Here is a 19850-nt window from a genome sequence, read left to right as displayed (position 1 = left end):
GGTTTGTACTCTCTGTGACTTGGAAACATCTCTTGAAGAGATGTTTCGTGTACAATTTTTTAAAATTAGAAATAACTTGCTGGTCCATGGTCTGGAGGAGAGGGGTGGTGTTAGGCGGTAGATACAGGACCTTTATGAAGGAATACTCGGCCAGAAGATATTCCTCGAGGCCAGGAGGGTGAGCTGGAGCATTGTCCAACACCAGCAGACATTTCATAGGGAGGCGCTTTTCTTCCAAATATTTTCGGACAGTCGGACCGAAGCAGACATTCACCCAATCAATGAACAGTTGCCTCGTTACACAGGCTTTTGCATTCACCTTCCACATCACGGGAAGGTTCTCCTTAATGACTTTGTGGGCTTTGAAGGCTCGGGGATTTTCTGAATGGTACACCAGCAGGGGCTTTATCTTGCAGTCCCCACTGGCGTTTGCACAAAAAGCAAGGGTAAGCCTGTCCTTCATAGGCTTATGTCCGGGTAGCCTCTTCTCCTCCGCCGTGATGAACGTCCGACGAGGCATTTTCTTCCAGAAAAGCCCAGTTTTGTCGCAATTGAAAACTTGCTGCGAACTGTAGCCTTCCTGCAGAGTCAACTCGTCGAACGTTTTAACAAAGGCTTCGGCGGCCTTCGTGTCCGAGCTGGCTGCCTCCCCATGCCGTACCACTGAATGGATGCCAGTCCTTTTCTTGAACTTCTTGAACCACCCACGAGAAGCCTTGAACTCTGGGGGTTCCTGCTGGGATGTTCCTTCTCCTGCTCCTTCTTCGGCCTGAGCACGCACGAGATCACCGAAAATGGCGGAGGCCTTCTGGCAAATTGTAGTCTCAGTGATGGTGTCTCCTGAGATCTCTTTGTCCTTGATCCACACAAGAAGCAGCCTCTCCATCTCGTCATGCACGTGCGTTCTCTTGTTGGAGAAAATAGTGACGCCCTTAGAAGGTGTCGCTGCTTTTATGGCCGCCTTCTGCTTCAGGATGGTGCCTATCGTAGATGGATTCCGGCCATACTCCTTGGCGATCGCACTTAAACGCATGCCAGACTCGTACTTTTTAACGATTTCAAGTTTCGTCTCCATCGAGAGCATCGTCTTCTTCTTCTTTCCTTCGGCAACATTCTTGGGACCCATGGCTACAGTAATACGTAATATAATACTGTACACTACGTAACGTTATATACAGTCTATGTATAGTAAACACTAATACAGTACAGTGCACAGTAACGAATGTTTATTAACGATAACACGTGGCGTACGAATGTACTGTATATTAACACTAAGTCAAACAATCGAAAGCACACAATGTCTGTTAACGATACCGCGGTCGGAACGAAAAGAGAGAGAGAGAGATGAACACCCGTGCGTAGGCAAGCTGGGATAGTTGCCGACCAATAGGAAAGCAGGATCTTATGGCGTCAGCTAGCGTCTGAGTAGGGAGATAACCAATGGGTGAGCGGGAGGCTGTAAGTGAGTCTACCCAAGTTCAAAGTCAGGCGGCGCACGCTTTTTAAAATTACTCTCGGCGAAGAGTTGGGATCTCGTAAGGTTTTGGTATCCTGAAATTTTATCCGTATCCTGGGGCATAAAAATCTTCGAATCACTTTTCGCATCCTGAATTTTTCGTAAGCAGAAACTTTCGTATCCAGAGGTATCACTGTAATAAGATTGAGAACGGGTATGAGGAATGACTTAGCAGCTAGTGTAGGTATGAATGTATTGAGGCGGCTAGAGGATGAAAAATGGTCGTCTGCTGTAGAAGGTAATGAATGCAAGAGTTGATGGGAGAATTGCAATAGGAAGACCATGGTTTGGGTGGGTGGATGGATGGAGTAAAAAAAGCCTTAGGTGACAGGAGAATAGATGTGAGAGAGGCCAAAGAGCATGCTAGGAATAGAAATGAAAGGTGAGCAATTGTCACATATGGTAGTTCCAATAGGCCCTGCTGCTACCTTGGTCTACCTTATGGTGACCACTGAGGTAGTGGCAGTAGGGGAGTCAGCATATGAAGCTTCATTAATGAAAGATTGGGCTAGGATTGGCTTTAGCACCCTAGCAGTATTAACCAAACTTGCCTGTGTCCCTCTACAGGCAAGGAGGAACAAAGAGTAAAAATCTCCCTTTCGTTTCGGTTTGACTTTGGATCCTCCAAAATTGGATGAAGTGCCATGGTAGATAGATAGATAGGAAAGGGCACAAAATATACCTGAATAATCCCAGCATTAAGTTAATTTTAGATAACCAAAAATATACCAAAGGCTATCATTTAACACCCAAAATAAAAGGAAAGATCACTAGAACCTGTGAAACAGATGAGCCACTGTTGCAACGTAGGAATTGGGTGACCAAGAGGTAGTATGGGGCCATAGGAGCTCCTTTCAGGGGCTACTCTTCTCAGTTTGGACTCTTACATGGGTAATCTCTGCAGGAGACAGTATGTAAAGATTTTTTCTTTTGTTAGGTATAGCAAGCTCATAGATTGTAGACATATGCACTGTGACCTGAAAGTAAGAGTAATCAAAATTCTGTAAATATTTTTCAGTATTTTTTCATAGTATATTTCCCTCATAAAACTTGTTTTACACTGTATATTAAAATTCATTGTAGATTGCCAAGTTTAAACATACATTGGAACCTTGGTACTCAAACAACTCACAACTTGAACAAATCAGTATTCGACCAAAAAATTTGAGTTCAAAATGTCTCTTGAATTCAAACAAATTTTCGGAATTCAACCAGCCGAGTCGACTTGAACCGGTTCGAACAGCATCCCCCGCCAACTTCACGGCATCAGTTTGAGCCAGCCTGCCATGGAAGGAAGACTCACACGTTCCTCTGTGTTTTAGATTGTGTTAAACTGAATTTTTTTGCTTTTTTTACTATGGTCATCCATAATGGGTCCAAAGAAAGCCAGAAGTGAACAGAAAGAGAAGAGGAAGGCATTGAGAACAACATTTGAACTAAGAAAGGAAATAATTGCTAAATTTAAAATGGCGTTCGTGTTTCGGATCTCGCTGTGTAGTATGGCATTCCAAGATCAACGATTTCAACTTTCCTCAAGAACAAAGAAATGATAAAGGCAGCTAATGTAGCAAAAGGTGCGACTTTGATAACAAAGCAAAGGTCGCGGGTAATGGAGGAAATGGAAAAGCTGCTACTAATATTCATCACAGAAAAGTAGTTAGCTGGTGATAGCATTAGTGAAGCTATTATTTACAAAAAAGCCTTACAAATTTATGGTGACCTAGAAAATAAAATGCTTACTACAAGTGAAAGTGAAACATTTATGTTCAAAGCCAGAAGAGGTTGGCTCAAAAAATTCAAAAACAGAACTGGCATATATCATATAACAAGACATGGCGAGGCAGGAAGTTCGAACAAAGTTGCAGCTGAAATCTTTGTTAAGGAGTTTAATGCTTATATAAAGGAAGAACAGTTTCTTCCTCAACAGGTCTTCAGTTGTGATGAGATTGGATTATTCTGGAAAAAATTGCCAGCTAGTACGTCCATTACAAAAGAGGAAAAATCGCTGCTCGGGCACAAGCCTATGAATGATAGGCTCTCTCTTTTGTTGTGTGCAAATGCTAGTGGTGACTGTAAAATAAAACCTTTGCTCGGCTGTCATTCAGACAACCCCTGGGTCTTTGAAAAGAGCAATATAATGAAAAGTAAATTGCCTGTTATGTGGCGGGCAAACACAAAGGCATGGGTGACAAGACAGTTTTTCAATGAGTGGGTGCATGAAGTGTTTGCCCCTCAAGTGAAGGAATATCTTACGGCAAAAAATTTGCCAATAAGATGCCTGTTAATTATGGACAATGCTCCTGATTACCCTCAGGTTTAGAGGATGAATTTGTTGATGATTTCAGTTTCATCAAAGTTATATTCCTGCCGCCGAATACGACGCTAATTCTTCAGCCCATGGACCAACAGGTCATTTCGAATTTTAAAAAACTGTACACCAAAGCCCTTTTCCAAAAGTGTTTCGAAGTGACTAATGACACACAGCTAACACTTCGAGAATTGGTGATGAACGCGTTAATATCTTGAGCTGTGTGTATCTCATCGACAGCGCATGGAGTGCTGTAATGTACTGTATGTTAAATTCGGAATTGAGAAAACTGTGGTCAGATTGTGTACCGAAGAGAGATTTTGAGGCGTTTCAGTGTGAATCAAGTTCTCCAGTTGGAGAAGTGCTGTCGTTGATGAGATTTTGACCATGGGGTAAACTTTGGGACTTGTGGTAAAAAAAGAGGACATTAATGATCTTGTGGAAGGACCCTCTACCAAGTTAACAACCAAAGTTGTTGCATCTGCAACAACAGCTGTAAAAGGATATGGTAGAAGACCTTTCACCAGAAGAGGATGAAGAAAGGAAGGAGGATCCGAGTGCCTTAATCAATGCAATGTGTGGAAAATGGGGTGAACTACAGCTTTCTGCTGAGAAATATCACCCGGATACAGTTGTGGCAAATCATTCCGTGAACATTTTCAATAATGAAGAAAAGAATCACTTACGATGGATAGATTTTTGTTTAAAGAAAAACGACAAGCAACTGCAGAGATGGAGTCAGTAGTGCAAAAGATGCAAAGAAGGGAAAAAACTCCTGAAGGCATGTTACCCACTGCTTTCATGGAAGGGGACTCCTCTTCAAAGTAGTAACCCTCCCCCTTCCTTCCTCCACCTCCATTCTCGTATGCCATCACATCGCAGTTACAAAGGTAAGCAAATGATACAAAAAGAGTTTTAAATTTACTTTATGTATTCTGTTTTAGTATTTAGTTTTAATAGTTTATATATACATTTTTACATATTAGTATACTATTTAGTTTTAGAATGTGAACATTTATCTGGTGCTTGGGAACGAATTAATCTAGTTTACATTATGTTTTATAGGAAAAATTGTTTCGGTTTTCGAACAAATCGGTTCTCGGCCACAATTCCTGAACGAATTATGGTTGAGAACCGAGGTATTACTATAGGTTAATAGGGTGAATTACAATTCTTTTTTTCATTATGAGAAGAATGGGGTGTAATGTACTTGAACTATTTTTTCAAAATTTTAGTTGTTGAATCTTTCTTGCAGGTGGCAACACAGGTTTAGTTGGTGGGAGTGTGCCTGTTTTTGATGAAATTATTATATCCACATCACTTATGAATGAAGTTGAAAACGTTGACAAACTGTCAGGAGTCGTTACATGCCAGTCTGGCTGTGTATTGGAGACCTTAGATCAGCATGTTGCTGAATATGGGCTTATGATTCCTTTGGATTTAGGTGCAAAAGGAAGTTGTCACATTGGAGGGAATGTATCAACAAATGCAGGTATGGTAGGATGATATTCTTAAATTTTTGCAACTTTATTCTCAGAACTGATTATTTCAGATTGTTTTTACATGAATACAAATCATCATCCTTTAATAGTCATATGACTTCAGCAAAGGCTGGATAGTCATTGAAATTTAACGAGGTAGTTAACTACCGGCCGGTGGCAGGGAATCCCCACCCACCTGTCATTCTGCTAGATACTCACTTTTGGTTTCAGCTGCAATCAGTGGAGATGTACTCTTGCTGCCCCTGTGATTTTGGCTGTTTTAATATTTTTATTTCTCATTTTGGAAGTAGATAAGTGGTGTGCAGACACTGTTGTGTTCGAAGGTGATTAAAAAAAAGAATACGAGGGATACAGCATGCAGTTGTTTATGGATAAAGACAGGTTTCTATGCAAACCTACCTTTAACCTCATCATGATTTTTTCTTTTTGAGGGGGCATGACTGTTTGTTGTCATCCCGAACTTCTTATTCACCTGTGGAGGCGTAGAAAGACGTAGCACCTGCTGATATTGTCTCTGCTGCTTTGAAGTGTCCCCTGTGGCCTCTTCCCCAGTGGGAGCTTCGTCATTAGTTTCCACAACCCTGAATAAGGCAAGCAAGAAGAAGTGTATGCACTTCTCCTCCTCTTCTAGTTTCTTCTCATATGCCTTGTCTTCGTTAGATCCAATGCAACATGATTTCCAAAGAAACATGGTCTCCATCGCTCTGTGTGTAGGGGAGACCCACAATTGCAGGCTCATTTGATCTTGCCACAGCACCTCAATAAATAAAAGTCGTCTGATATTAGGGATGTCATGCATAGTATCTTGAAAGGGATCTATCCTCTCTGTTATCGCTGGTGTACTTACATCTCAACAAACCCTCATCCACCATTCGCTAATAGTTATCACCGAAGAAACATGATTCGTATTTATTCCTCCATGGATACAAACTTCTGAGTCACTTAATGGGATTACTTCTGGTTTTATTTCTTATGGCCAGACCAAAAAAAAAAAAAAAAAAATATGTTATGCAGCCAGTGCTCATGACAGGTTACGCTTGTCTCATGTGTCTAGTCACAATACTTCTGGCTGCGGGGATAGTCGGACGTCCCTGCCCTCTCTCCTGCAGTCAGGCGATCAAAATGCATTGCCTACTCGTCACCCTTATTTTTACTTGAGCTTGTGTCTGTGTGTCATGGACATAGTTTGTCACTTGCGTGTGAATTGTTTGCGATTTAGAATGTGTGCCTTTCAACTATGTCGACCTTGATGCATTGCTATCCGGGCCATAATGGTCACCTTTGTGGAAGCTTTATGAGCCAGATAGATGTGCATCCTCACCCGGTATGTCTGTCGTTTAGAGGAAAGATATTTGGTGGAATCTACATTTCTGTATTGTAGGGAGTGGTCAGGATCATTTTGAGGTTTCTGTCACGGAGGATGATGGCCCTAATTTCGTGAACATACTATCTCCCAGTGTCAGTAGTGTGCATTACAAAATTGAATCTGCTCTTATTGCAGATCCTCTGGCTACAGCAGCTACGCTTCCTGAGCCAGATCCACTAGATGCTTCTATTCTAAACTATGCTACCTTGTCTAGATCCCCCTCCCCCCCCATAGATGCGCTGATTGGAGATTATACCTTTCTGATTATCCAGACAAGATGTTCCCATTAGAAGTATCTATCAGAACAGCAGAAGTATCTCCTTATTCCTGTAAGGACCTAAGAGTCGAGCCTATCATTTCCTCCCATACCGAGGTGGCCTTATTGGAAGATCCTTATTACCAGTCTCCATCTCGCTTTAACGAGAAAGGCTTGGGTCATAAGCCTATTGGTCCTTGGCAGAAACTCCTCTCAAGAGTGCCCAGGTTAAATCAGGAGATTTGTCATCTCTCTACTCTGGGGGTGGTCGGATTGCTTTGGCTGTGTCCCCCCTTCCAGATTTGGCAATACCTTGATGCTCAAAGCAGGCCTCTCCTCCCAAGCTTCTTGAAGCTGGGAAGTTGTGTGTAACTATTCCTGTCCTTCCTAGAATTTCATCCAAAGATGACATCCGGCCACATTCTTAAATCTGAACGCACTGACAGATCTAAACATGATAACGTCACTGTACAGCCGACAGGTCCAAGCAAGTTATCACTATCAAGCGTTGTGACGTTACTGAATGCACTGTCATCTTGACGCGTGAGCGTATTCCTCCCCGTCACGATGGTGCTAAGAAGATGGCTATTCATCCATCGGATATTAGAGAATGTAATACAGTAAACCATACTGAGTTCCAACCGGGTTTTATAAACTCTCAGCCAGGAACCAAAGAGATAGAACCTCTCCCTACGCAGGTAAGAACCTTGTGTTTTATGCTGTTTTATGCTAGAGACAAAACATTTAATTGTCGAGATAGATCCCGTTCTTACAGTCAATTTGACGATCATGACTACCGGGATAAGCGTTCTTCGGAACAATATTCTTTTCCTGGAAATTCTTGACAGGTACAGGAAGGGGATTCGGGACAAGGAAAATTCCCCCCTTTTCCGAGAATCACCCTTACATCATAATGTAGAAGAACAATTTGGGAGACGTGGTCCTCGCCGTAGATATTCAAAATGACAGTACTGAGAAATCTCTCGCCTTGTTCTGAGAAAAACTTTAACTCCTCTGTCTCTCGATCTAGATGTAGAAAGGACCGCTCTTACGAATGGGAGTGACTTTTACTCCTTCCACTCCTTTTTCACCTCCTCTTCCCGTTATCACTCGAGGGAAAGGAAGGACATTGGAAGTAGGATAAAGAGCTCTATCAAATCAGAAAATCCTTAACAGGACATTATCACGATTGATGATTCCCCTGAGAGTAACTTGGTGTGTGTGATTACAAACTCTGCTGTGTTACCCCCACTTGAGTTCCCAGTATTGAGTTTGGAAGTCTCACATTTTATTAAGAACATGAGTCTAATGCACCACTTAAGAGGTTTGAATGAGCCTCCTTTAGGATAGACTTCTATTAGACAATGCGTCATCAACGATACATTCATGCTATCTCAGAATCCCAGACTTAGGTTTGATGTGACTCTTTCCAACCAAAGGAAAGACTCTTGACTTTTGAACTCCCAAGTCTCTGCTGAGGAAAACTTGTTAAAAGCGAGTAGGTCATCGAAACTTCCACTCTTACTTCTGCCATGCCAGAGACATTTTTACGTTAACTCTGGTGCTTTTCAGAGTCCTCTCCCCATTGATCTAGATGTGGCCAACCTGGTGCCTTCAGATTTGGCGGCAAGACAGCAGAATTTACCAGCCATGATCTCAGGTCCTGAACTGGCAAACATGGAGGTAGCTGCATGACAGCCAGTCACACATGTTTGTGGATAGACCACTGGTCTGGGGCACTCTCAATTCACTGTTTCGAGGAATCTCAGGAAGAAGACCATATAGGACCAGTTCAAGAAACCCTCCAGATCTGGCGCCAAGGCCATAGAGTTTCTCCTTTTCCAGAACGTTTTCCTATGGGGAAACTGCTCTGCAGAGGCGTGACGCTATTTTAGCAGGATGCTTTAGACAGCTGTCCCCTAGAGATGCCACAGTCCTAAGGAACTCTGACCTCATCAATTCTCCTTCTTTCTTTCCATTGTCAGATGTAACGAAAGCTATCGAGAAGTTAGAAAGACTGGGGCAGAGCCCGGTAGTCAACAGAGCAGTGGCACAGAGGTTGACCACTTCTCAGAAACAGACCAAGAACTCGTCCATTAGGCAACTCCCCCAACATAGATCCCTCCCACAGACAGACAACATCCTGGGAGGCAGAATCCTAGGCCTAACTTTCGTCGGAGAAGTCACCCCTCCAGCCAAATATGACATGGTGGCAGAAGTTTGCACTAGGGAGGGCTTGTCCCCCAGCTTACCACTAGTGGTGGATGCCTGCAAAGTAACTGGCAAAGGTGGTAGGACTCGGGGTTTGACCTCGGATGGTAGAAGTCCTCCGTTTAGGTCACCGGGTTCCCTTCACAGATTGTCAACTTTCTCTGACCAGGAATTACATTCTACCATAATATATGAAAGGATCATCAAAAGACCTACTCTTGGCAGAAGAAGTCACCAAGCTACTAAGCAAGGATGCAGTAGAGTAAGTCTTCAACAACCCTTCAGGCTTCCTCAGCAATCTATTCCTGGTAGAGAAGCTGAGGGGAGGTTGAAGACCTTTTTCTCTTGAATGAAGACCTCTCCCTCTTGAACCTCTCCATTTTGTAGACAAGTTTTAAGCATTTTGTAGACAAGTTTCAAGATTTAGACTCCAACTTCCATTCTCCAGGCCATCAGGAAGGACAACTACCATCTGACCATAAACCTGAAAGATGCTTGCTTTCAGGTCCCCATCCATACTGCCTTGAGGAAGTATCTAAGGTTTTCCTTTCGAAACAAACTTCCAGTTCAGGGTGCTATGAATCGGCCTGTCTAGAGCCCCTCAAGTTTTCACCATAGTCTTTGTCCTTGTCTCAGCCTGGGCTCATGTTATGGGCATCAGGCTCTTGAATTACTTAGACGACTGGCTTCGCTTGTCGGAATCCTGAGCTCTCCTGCTGAAGCACAGAGACCTGTTGCTGGATCTGTGGAAGGAATTAGGGATTCAGCTTAACCTTCAGAAGTTCAGCCTCGTCCTCAACCAATCCATCAGGTATCTGAGCATGGACATAGACATGGTGCAAGCCAAGGCCTTCCCTGCTGCAGACAGTAGTGAGGTTTAATACATTACCAACTTTCCTGAAAGGGGCTCTCCTGCTTGCCCAGATGTGGCAGAAGTTATTAGGTCTCCTCTCCTCATTAGAGAAACTCATCCCCTTGGGCAGATTGCATCTTCGCTCAGTGCACTGAGCTGTGAAGACCCAGTGATCTCAAGCATCAGACCATCCTACAACCCTGCTACGAGTACCTCAAGAGGTGATATTGGACCTCCTGTGGTGGCTAGAGGAGGAGAGCCTGCTAGTGGGAACACCCCTCCAGGATCCTCCCCACAGTTCATGCTATTCACAGATGTGTCTCGCCATGGATGGGGTGCCCATACAGGAAAGGAACTGATTTAAGCCCTATAGTTAGAGGAAGACTAGAGCTTCCACATAAACTTCCTGGAAATGGACGCAGTGCAACTAGCATTACTGTACTCCACGTTACAAAGACTCTGAAAGGTCACTCTGTAGTATTAAAGAGTGACAACTCCACGGTAGTGACCTACATCTCCAAACAAGGAGGCATAGCCTCTCTCCTGCTTTGCAATCTAGCATTAGAGATCCTCAAATAGAAACAGTCCCAGGTGATCTCTCGGCAAGGTTTATCCCCGGGAAGTGAAACATCATTGCAGACCAGCTTAGCCGTCGAGGGATGACACTTGGTTCAGAATGGTTTTTGCTTCCTCTAGTAGGGAAGACTTGTGACTTTGTGGGGTTCCCTGCCTCTCGACATGTTCCCCACCCATCTGAATCAAAAACTCCTGGTGTATTGCTCTCCAGTCTCAGACCAAGCTGCAATGATGGAAGATGCATTTCAATACCCGTGGAATGACCTAGACTTCCACTCCTTTCCACCTTTCTGTCTGATTCGTCAGACACTAAACAGAATCAGAACATCCAAGGTGGCCACCAGGGGCCTGGTAATCAGACCTGCTGTAAGTTCTCACAGGAATACCAAGAGAACTTTCAAGACCAACTGCGACGCAGCTTTCCTGATACCCCAAAAAGTCTTCCGTACCAGTTTACCAGGCAAAGTTGAAAATCTTCTGTTTGGTGTCATAAAGGGAATATTGCTCAACTCAAGGCCACTATTCCCCTGATCACAGACATTTTAGTGTTCCTAAGGAGCAACAAGGCCCTTTCTGTCACTGCGATGAAAGGCTACTGTTTGGCCTTGAGCTAAGTGCTCAAACTGAAATGTCTGGACCTCTCATATTCCTAGGAACCCTCTGCATTAATGAGTTTTGAGCAGTCTTCTCCTCCTCGAGAACTAAAACCCTCCTCCTTGGATGTGACTAAGGTCCTACTTGGTTTAAAGAAAACCCCGTATGAACCTATGCATAAAGCCTTAGTCTGAGACCTCACTCTAAAGACAGTTTTCCTCCTTCCCTTAGCTTTAGCCAAGAGAGTAAGTGAACTGCATGATATATCTCACCTGGTGTCACATTCCAGAGGGTGGAGAGAACTATCTTTGGCCTTTGTCCCTGAATTTGTGGCCAAAACCCAAAATCCGGTTGATAATATGAGATTTGACTCTTTCACAATCTTGTCTCTCAGAGGTGTCTGGTGACCTGGATGACATGTTACTGTCCTGTAAGAGCAGCACATAAATATTTGAAAATGACGCAGTATCTCAGGTCCAGAATCTCTTGTTTTTTTTGTGAGCTCTGGGTGTTCCAAAAAGGTTTCTAGAAAAACCATCTCTAAAAAGAGATGTTTTTTCTAGGCTCTCATGATGATTTCTCTCAACCAAAAGGTTGAGAGAAATCATCATGAGAGCCTACAAGTCCTCAGTGAAAGCGCCTCCAAGAGCCCCCCCTCGAGACATGATATATGTGGGCTTGCAGCAACCCTAGCGCTCCACAAAATCCACTTGGTAGCTCAAGTTCTAAAAGCAGGAGTTTGGAAGAGACATACCACTTTTACGAACCCCTACTTTAAAGATTGCACGCACAGGTCCAAAGACACATTTTCTATAGAACCCATTATTGCTGCACAGCAAATAGTCTAATTCAAGTTCTCATGGGACAAAGTAACTGCTTCTATCCCAGGCATCAGTTACTCTGCATTATAAGGCTCTTTATGAGCATAAAGGCAAATAACAATTTTCAATATTAAACTTACCCGATGATCATATAGCTGTCAGCTCTGCTGCCCGACAGAAAAAACCTACGGGCGGAATACGCCAGCGATCGCTATACAGGTGGGGGTGTACATCAACAGCGCCATCTGTCAAGTAGGTACTCAAGTACTCGATGTCAACACAGAACCAATTTTCTCTCTGTCGTGCCAATGGCAAGACCTACTAAATACGCCGTCCCTAACTGGATTTGTTTTCACAACGATTTGGTGAAGTACACTATTCCAGTTTTGAGCTTTCGCTATGCAGGGGTTTTATCTTCATTTCAAAACTTGAACTCGTTTTGGATAGATTTAATTATGGTGACGAAGAGAGTATGGACTCTCTTTCACTTTTTAATGGCCGACCCTTCCCTTAGACGGAAGTGTGTTTAGGTTTTTGGTAATTTTGCTTAACAAGTTATAGATCTATTTATTTTATATCTCTCCGCCTTTATAGGCCTCTTCGATTAACTTTCCATTTATTATAAACTTATAAAAAATTAATTTTTATGTTTGTTTATATGCGACCTTTCCTAATAGTAGGCGGTCCTTACTTGGAACCGAAGTTAATTAACATTGAGCCCGTTATATCGTATTTAACCTTTTAAGAATTTAATACTTTTTTAATTTTAATGTTTTATGAAAGAATTTCTTTGATAGTCTCGTACTGTTTTCAAAGATGAACTAACGTTTAGTTTTTTAGTCTCCGCAGTTGTTGACGTTCAGAACGTTAAACATGCGCTCTATCGTTACGATAGAGAGAGAGTGTATCACGGTTTCACGTTGCAGTAAGAGTAAACCGATTCTAGCGTTTCGTTCATTCTTTCTTAGCTTAAATGGTTTAAATTCTAAATAAAGGAACTTTTTATTTGGAAACCTTTCAGTTTTTTCCTTTAGCAAATAACATGTTTTAACGATATATAATTGGGCTCTTCTCTCAGGTGCTAAATCAAGAGAGAAGAGAGAGAGAGATAGAGACGGAGGGAGAGAGAGGAGAATAAACGTTTCGTTCAACCGGGTAACGTTGTTCTCGTTTTTTACTCTTCTCCCTAGTCGCTGTAGGGGAAGAAGGTAAAACGTTTCTAGGGTTTTATTCTTGTTCCCAGGCTTTATGCGGTGAGAGATTGTAAACGTAGTTTATTTGATCTGGTGTTTAGTCTCTTTTCCAGCCACTGAATTCTTTATCTTTTTTTTTATGTTTTTCTGTTGCATTGTAAAACTGTTTTCGCAATTACTACCTTTTAATGAAGGATAGGATTGCGTGTTTCAGGTAGGAATCAGTTAAAGTTTCGATTTCAGTGAAATAAGTGCAAACAGAAAATCAAAAGTGATAAAGTGATATGCGCAAAGTGTTACAGTGTTGCGTCCGAGGGTTCGTCTGTTCGTGCCAGTTGTTCACCTAGTCCGGGACCTCTTACAAGCTCCCAAGCCCAGGGGAGAAGTAATGTCGAACGACTTATGGGTTCCACAGGCCTTGATCGACGAACAGACGTTTTTTCCCTCCGTGGTTTCGGGCGTATCTACCCACGTTAGCCGACGTGAGATCGCCCCACCCATACAAAGACGAGAGAGCCCATTTATTCCTCGTCTGCGGAAGAGGTTTCTCGTAAGAAACCATGGACCACATCTTGCAGCTTTTTAAGTGCAAGTCGGTCCCTTCCGCGCAAGTCCAACGGCCTAGGTGTAGCCACTGGGTCAGTTCGGACTCTCTGCAGTCATCCGACGACTGCACTCCTCCCAAGAGAGGCAAGGTGGTACCGCAACAGGCAGTAACTCCGTCTGTTGCCGCACCAGCTGTTTTAGACCCTCAGTCACAACGGACAGTAGCTCCGTCTGTTGCCGTTTTTTGTAGACCCTAAGTGGTCTTTACTGCAGTCTATGCAGACTCAGTTAGCTGCGGTTATGCAGGAGTTTCGTGCGGAGAAGGTTGACACTGCTCGTTAGCCTACAACCTGCCACGGTTGTGCGCCCAGCTCATGCTGAGGCTGCCTGCTCCCACACTCCGGCTGCGGAGAGCTCCACCTCCGATGCGCAATCGACCCTGCCAGACGCATGTTAATGTTAGCCGACGTGCGGCACCCTCCGTTAACATGCGTGAGCTACCGCATCAGCAGTGGGAAGGTGGAGTCAAGCTGCCGTGTTTTGACGCGATGCGTTAGTTTCCGCAACCCACGGCAGTCCCCACCACGCACCACCACTCCGCTTTGGTTGTTGCCTGCTCCCACACTCCGACTGCGGAGAAGGTTGACGATGCACCCGTTTGCCTACAACCTGCCACGGTTGTGCGCCCAGCATGGCTGCCTGCTCCCACACTCTTGTTGTGAGAGCTCCTCCACCCATGCGCAGTCGACCCTGCCAGACGCATGCTGACTCCCACAGACACACGGAGCACTCCGTTGCCGTGCGTGAGCTACCACAAGCTGCCGTGTTTTGACACGGTGTGTCAGCCTCCGCAACCCACTGTGGTTACCGCCACTCGCCCGCAGCAGACTAGTCAGTCAGGAGTTGAGGCTTCCCCACACAGCTTTGGTTGTTGCCAGCTCACAGACTGTCAAGCAGTTACATGACGTTGCCTCCTGGTCTGCTACTAATGCACCAGTGCTGTATGTCCTCACGCTCCTGTTGTGGTTGACAGTTCAGTTTTTGACAGTTCACAGACTGTCAAGCAGTTACATAACGTTGCCTTCTGGTCTGCTGCTTATGCACCAGTGAGACCCTCACTGAGATAACCTAGCTTTTCTCGGACATGGTTCCTGTAGATGAGAAAGTGCTGTTCTCCCTCCTTCTGATATTCCTTTGAGGACTCTGTCATTTGGAGAGGAGCCTTAAGCTGCTTAGCCTCCTATGGACTTTAATTAAAGCATAACAAGGCTTCCAGGGATGGTAAATGGTTCCGCTACGGTCGCTAACCCCGTCTGTTGCCACACCTGCTCCCATAGACCCTAATGGGCTTTGTTGCAAGACATGCAGTCCAAGCTTGTGTCCTTGATAGAGGATTTTTTACGGAGAAGAACCTCCTAGCCAACAACCTTCCTACCGGTTGGTTGTACGCCCTGTTGACTCTGAGGTATCCTACTCACGTCCGCCAGTTGAGGTGGTTCCTCCACCGGTGCGACCCAGTGTGGGTTGCCAGTCGCACGTTGACGTTAAGCGACTCTCGGAGGTGGTTGTGGACGTTCAGTGTGTCACTAGGAAGACGTTCAACAACCAGCAGAGGTGACTTGTTGTGACGCAGTGCGGCAACCTCAGCAACCCGGTAGGGGGTTGACTGCACAACCCAGACAGTCTAGTCAGTTTCGGGTTGACGCTGTACTTCCTCGCGTCCCCATGGTTGACAGTTCACAGACTGTGCAGCAGTACCATGATCTTGTGTCCGGCTCCGTCACGCATCCACCAGTGCGACCGGATTCAGCGAGTCAGACGTTGCCCACTCCGTTGCCGTTTCCTCATCAGTTTCGGATGAGGAACCCTCTGATGAGGACATTGCTGAACAAGACGATCAACCCTCAGCCCTGTTATCCATCCAGAAGATGCTGAAGAAGGAACACTGCCCTGTCAGGCTGTGGATGAGTCTGGTTAGGACACTGTCATCCGTGGTTCAATTTGTGTCACTTGGAAGACTACACCTCCGTCCTCTTCTGTATCATCTAGCTTTTCACTGGAAAAGGACAAGACGCTAGAAGCGGTCTCGATCCCGGTTTCCGGAAAGATAAAGTCTGGTCTGACTTGGTGAAAGGACTTTATCAACCTTTGAAAGGGTCTTCCCCTGACTGTTCAGACTCCCAACCACGTTCTCTTCTCGGACGCATCGGACGTAGGCTGGGGTGCGACATTAGGCGGTAGGGAATGCTCGGGATTATGGAACTCGAGTCAAAGGACAATGCATTTCAACTGCAAGAAGCTACTGGCAGTACGTCTGACCTGGAAAAGCTTCAGGTCTCTCCTTCAAGGCAAAGTGGTGGAGGTGAACACGGACAACACCCTGCTTTGACGTACATCTCCAAGCAAGGAGGGACCTACTCTCTGACATGGTACGAGTTCGCAAGAGACCTCCTCTCCGGTTCAACAGGTCTAGACTTTTCACTAGTAACGAGGTTCATCCAAGGCAACTTGAATGTCATAGCAGATTGTCTCTGTAGGAAGGGACAAATAATTCCAACATATTGGACCCTCCACAAGGATGTATGCAAGAGACTTTGGGCCACCTGGGGCCAGCCAACCATAGATCTCTTCGCAACCTCGATGACCAAGAGGCTCCCAATACTTTGCTCACCTTTCCCGGACCCAGCAGTAGTTCATATAGATGCCTTTCTACTAGATTGGTCACATCTAGATCTATATGCATTCCCTCCGTTCTAGATTGTCAACAAGGTACTGCAGAAGTTCGCCTCTCACGAAGGGACAAAGTTGACGCTAGTTGCTTCCCTCTGGCCCGCGAGAGAATAACTCACCGAGGTACTTCGATGGCTAGTAGACGTTCCCAGAACACTTCCCCTAAGGGTGGACCTGCTACTTCTGCCACGCGTAAAGAAGGTACTCCAAGGCCTCCACGCTCTTCGTCTGACTGCCTTCAGACTATCGAAAGACTCTCGAGAACTAGAGGTTTTTCGAAGGAGGCAACCAGAGCGATTGCTAGAGCAAGGAGAACATCCACCCTTAGAGTCTACCAATCGAAGTGGGAAATCTTCCGAAACTGGTGCAAGTCAGTATCCGTTTCCTCGACCAGTACCTCTGTAACTCAAATAGCTGACTTCCTCTTACATCTGAGGAAAGAACGATCTCTTTCAGCTCCCACTATCAAGGGTTACAGTAGCATGTTGGCATCAGTCTTCCGTCACAGAGGCTTAGATCTTTCCAACAATAAAGATCTACAGGACCTCCTTAAGTCTTTTGAGACCACGAAGGAGCGTCGTTTGGTTACACCTGGTTGGAATTTAGACGTGGTTCTAAGATTCCTTATGTCAGACAGGTTCGAACTGCTTCAATCAGCCTCCCTGAAAGATCTCACCTTTAAGACTCTTTTCCTGATATGCTTAACCACAGCTAAAAGAGTCAGTGAGATTCATGCCTTCAGCAAGAACATCGGATTCTCATCCGAAACGGCTACATGTTCTACAACTTGGTTTTCTAGCCAAACACGAGCTGCCTTCTCGGCCTTGACCAATATCGTTCGATATTCCAAACTTATCGTATGGTTGGAAATGAACTAGAAAGAGTATTATGTCCTGTAAGAGCTCTTAAGTTCTATTTTAAAAACCTTTACGAGGCCCGTCTGAAGCTTTATGGTGTTCAGTTAAGAATCCATCTTTGCCTATGTCAGAGAATTCTTTATCCTATTTTATCAGACTGTTAATACGAGAAGCTCATTCCCTTCTGAATGAGGAAGACCAAGCTTGGCTGAAGGTAAGGACACACGAAGTTAGAGCTGTCGCAACTTCCGTGGCCTTTAAACAAAATAGATCTCTGCAAAGTATATTCGACGCAACCTATTGGAATAGCAAATCAGTGTTCGCGTCTTTTATCTTAAGAATGTCCAGTCTCTTTACGAGAACTGCTACACTCTGGGACCATTCGTAGCAACGAGTGCAGTAGTGGTGGGGGCTCCACCACTACAATTCCCTAATTCCAGAACCTTTTTAATCTTTCTCTTGAAATATTTTTGGGTTGTCCGGAAGGCTAAGAAGCCTTTCGCATCCTACTTGATTTGGCGGGTGGTCAAAATCATTTCTTGAGAAGCGCCTAGATTAGAGGTTTTGATGAGGACCTTTAGTATGGGTTGCAACCCTTCATACTTCAGCTCCTAGGAGTCGCTCAGCATCCTATGAGGATTGCGAGGCTCAGTAAGGAAGCCGTACATAAAAAGGCAGAGTAATTGTTCAAGTCGTCTTCCTTACCAGGTACTTATTTATTTTATGCTTGTTATTTTGAATAACTGCTAAAATGAAATACGGAATACTTAGCTCATAATGTCAACATGTAATGCTGGTCTCTACCCACCCCCCTATGTGTGAATCAGCTATATGATCATCGGGTAAGTTTAATATTGAAAAATGTTATTTTCCTTAGTAAAATAAATTTTTGAATATACTTACCCGATGATCATAAATTAAAGGACCCACCCTTCCTCCCCAATAGAGACCCAGTGGACAGAGGAGAAAATTGGTTCTCGTTGACATCGAGTACTTGAGTACCTACTTGACGGATGGCGCTGTTGATGTACACCCCCACCTGTATAGCGATCGCTGGCGTATTCCGCCCGTAGGTTTTTTCTGTCGGGCAGCAGAGCTGACAGCTATATGATCATCGGGTAAGTATATTCAAAAATTTATTTTACTAAGGAAAATAACATTTTTGATCCAACTTGAAACCCTCACTTAAAATCTCCCTAATACAGGTAAGAATACCTTGACTAATATATAATAATATATTGCGTATATTGATATTACAAGTCACTTGATGTTCATATCACTTTACCTTGTTAAAGTCCTATGCATTGGAACAGAAGGCTCTGCCTTGTATGAGCTGGCTGCACTGTTTACAAATAATTCATTTTGATCTCTTGCTGTTACTATAGTAATTGTATCTTGGGGTAAAGGGCAGACCTCCTACAGCAGGGAGAGTTCCTCTCGCCTAAGAAAGACTCCCCATTAAATGACTCGGAAGTTTGTATCCACGTAAGAATAAACTACAAATTCTATATAATTTATATTTTTCCTAGCTATACAAACCTGAGTCATTTACCAAATGTCTTGCCTCAGCCACCACTCAAATCTTTAAGGAGCCCGGCCAGAATGTCAATATATGGGGGTATCGGAAGAAGAACCCAAAATCCTGAAAAAAAATTCTCTGAGCTTTGTATGGCAATGGAGAATGCGTATACAAAATATTTTGTCAAAATTCCTCTTGCTTTCATAGTTACAGGGTAATTAGTAAAAGTAACTCAATAAACCAAAAACATTGTTCCCTACAAGAAAATTCAGTATTTCTTTATTATAAATTTTGATAATTATTACATTCTAATGTAAAACAAATTGTGAGCAATGGCATCTGTATAGATTCCACATGTCACAAGACGATGTATTACAGGGTAAATTACACCCTTCGCCCTCATAGAGAGTACATGTTTAAGTTTGACCACTGACATTCACTCATCTTTATGTCTGTTTTTCTCGTTTTCGGCAAGAATTTCAATATTTCAAAGAGGAAAAGGCAATTTCACCATCTCACTAATATAAAGAAGAAGAAAATTTGCTCTAATGAGAGTTCAGAAGTGGTTAATATCAGCAAAATTAGTGGAGTTATTGAAGGAGAGAGATGATGAAGGAGCAACCGTCTGGCCTAAAGATGCAAGATATTGAGCAAAGGGATCTTCATTTATGATTAAATTATGATAAATAGCTTTTTTTTTATTAATATCCAAAAAGGAACATAAAATTCATAATAATCAGGATTCACTAATACTGGCTTCGTAAAATTACAAAGAAAAACTTTGAACGCCCGTATCTCAACATTACTGTATACTTATTGACCTTCAAACTCTATCTTCTCCCTTAGTTTTAAAGATATGGCATTGAAATTTGGTATATAACTTTGAAAAAAATTAGAAAACAATGAAATAAGAGACATTTTTCTAATTTTTTTTTTCATATTTTCTTCTTACTTTTTTTCTTGAAATATAGGGTTTTATTTTTTTACCATAATGAAAAAATT

The 19850-nt window shown here is 43.6% G+C and overlaps 1 protein-coding gene across 1 annotated transcript in view; it reads left to right on the top strand.

The window, feature by feature from the left end:
* Nucleotides 1–19850, top strand: part of D2hgdh (D-2-hydroxyglutaric acid dehydrogenase) — a 268744-nt gene that overhangs the window by 66890 nt on the left and 182004 nt on the right. Inside the window, exon 4 of the mRNA XM_068375280.1 lies at nucleotides 5080–5316. Within this exon, the coding sequence (XP_068231381.1) occupies nucleotides 5080–5316 (237 nt within the window). The remainder of the gene's footprint in view (nucleotides 1–5079; nucleotides 5317–19850) is intronic.

Source organism: Palaemon carinicauda, chromosome 6 (assembly GCF_036898095.1).
Source record: "Palaemon carinicauda isolate YSFRI2023 chromosome 6, ASM3689809v2, whole genome shotgun sequence".
Taxonomy (NCBI): domain Eukaryota; kingdom Metazoa; phylum Arthropoda; class Malacostraca; order Decapoda; family Palaemonidae; genus Palaemon; species Palaemon carinicauda.
Note: the sequence above shows the minus strand (reverse complement) of the source record. Positions and strands in the feature narration are given on the sequence as shown.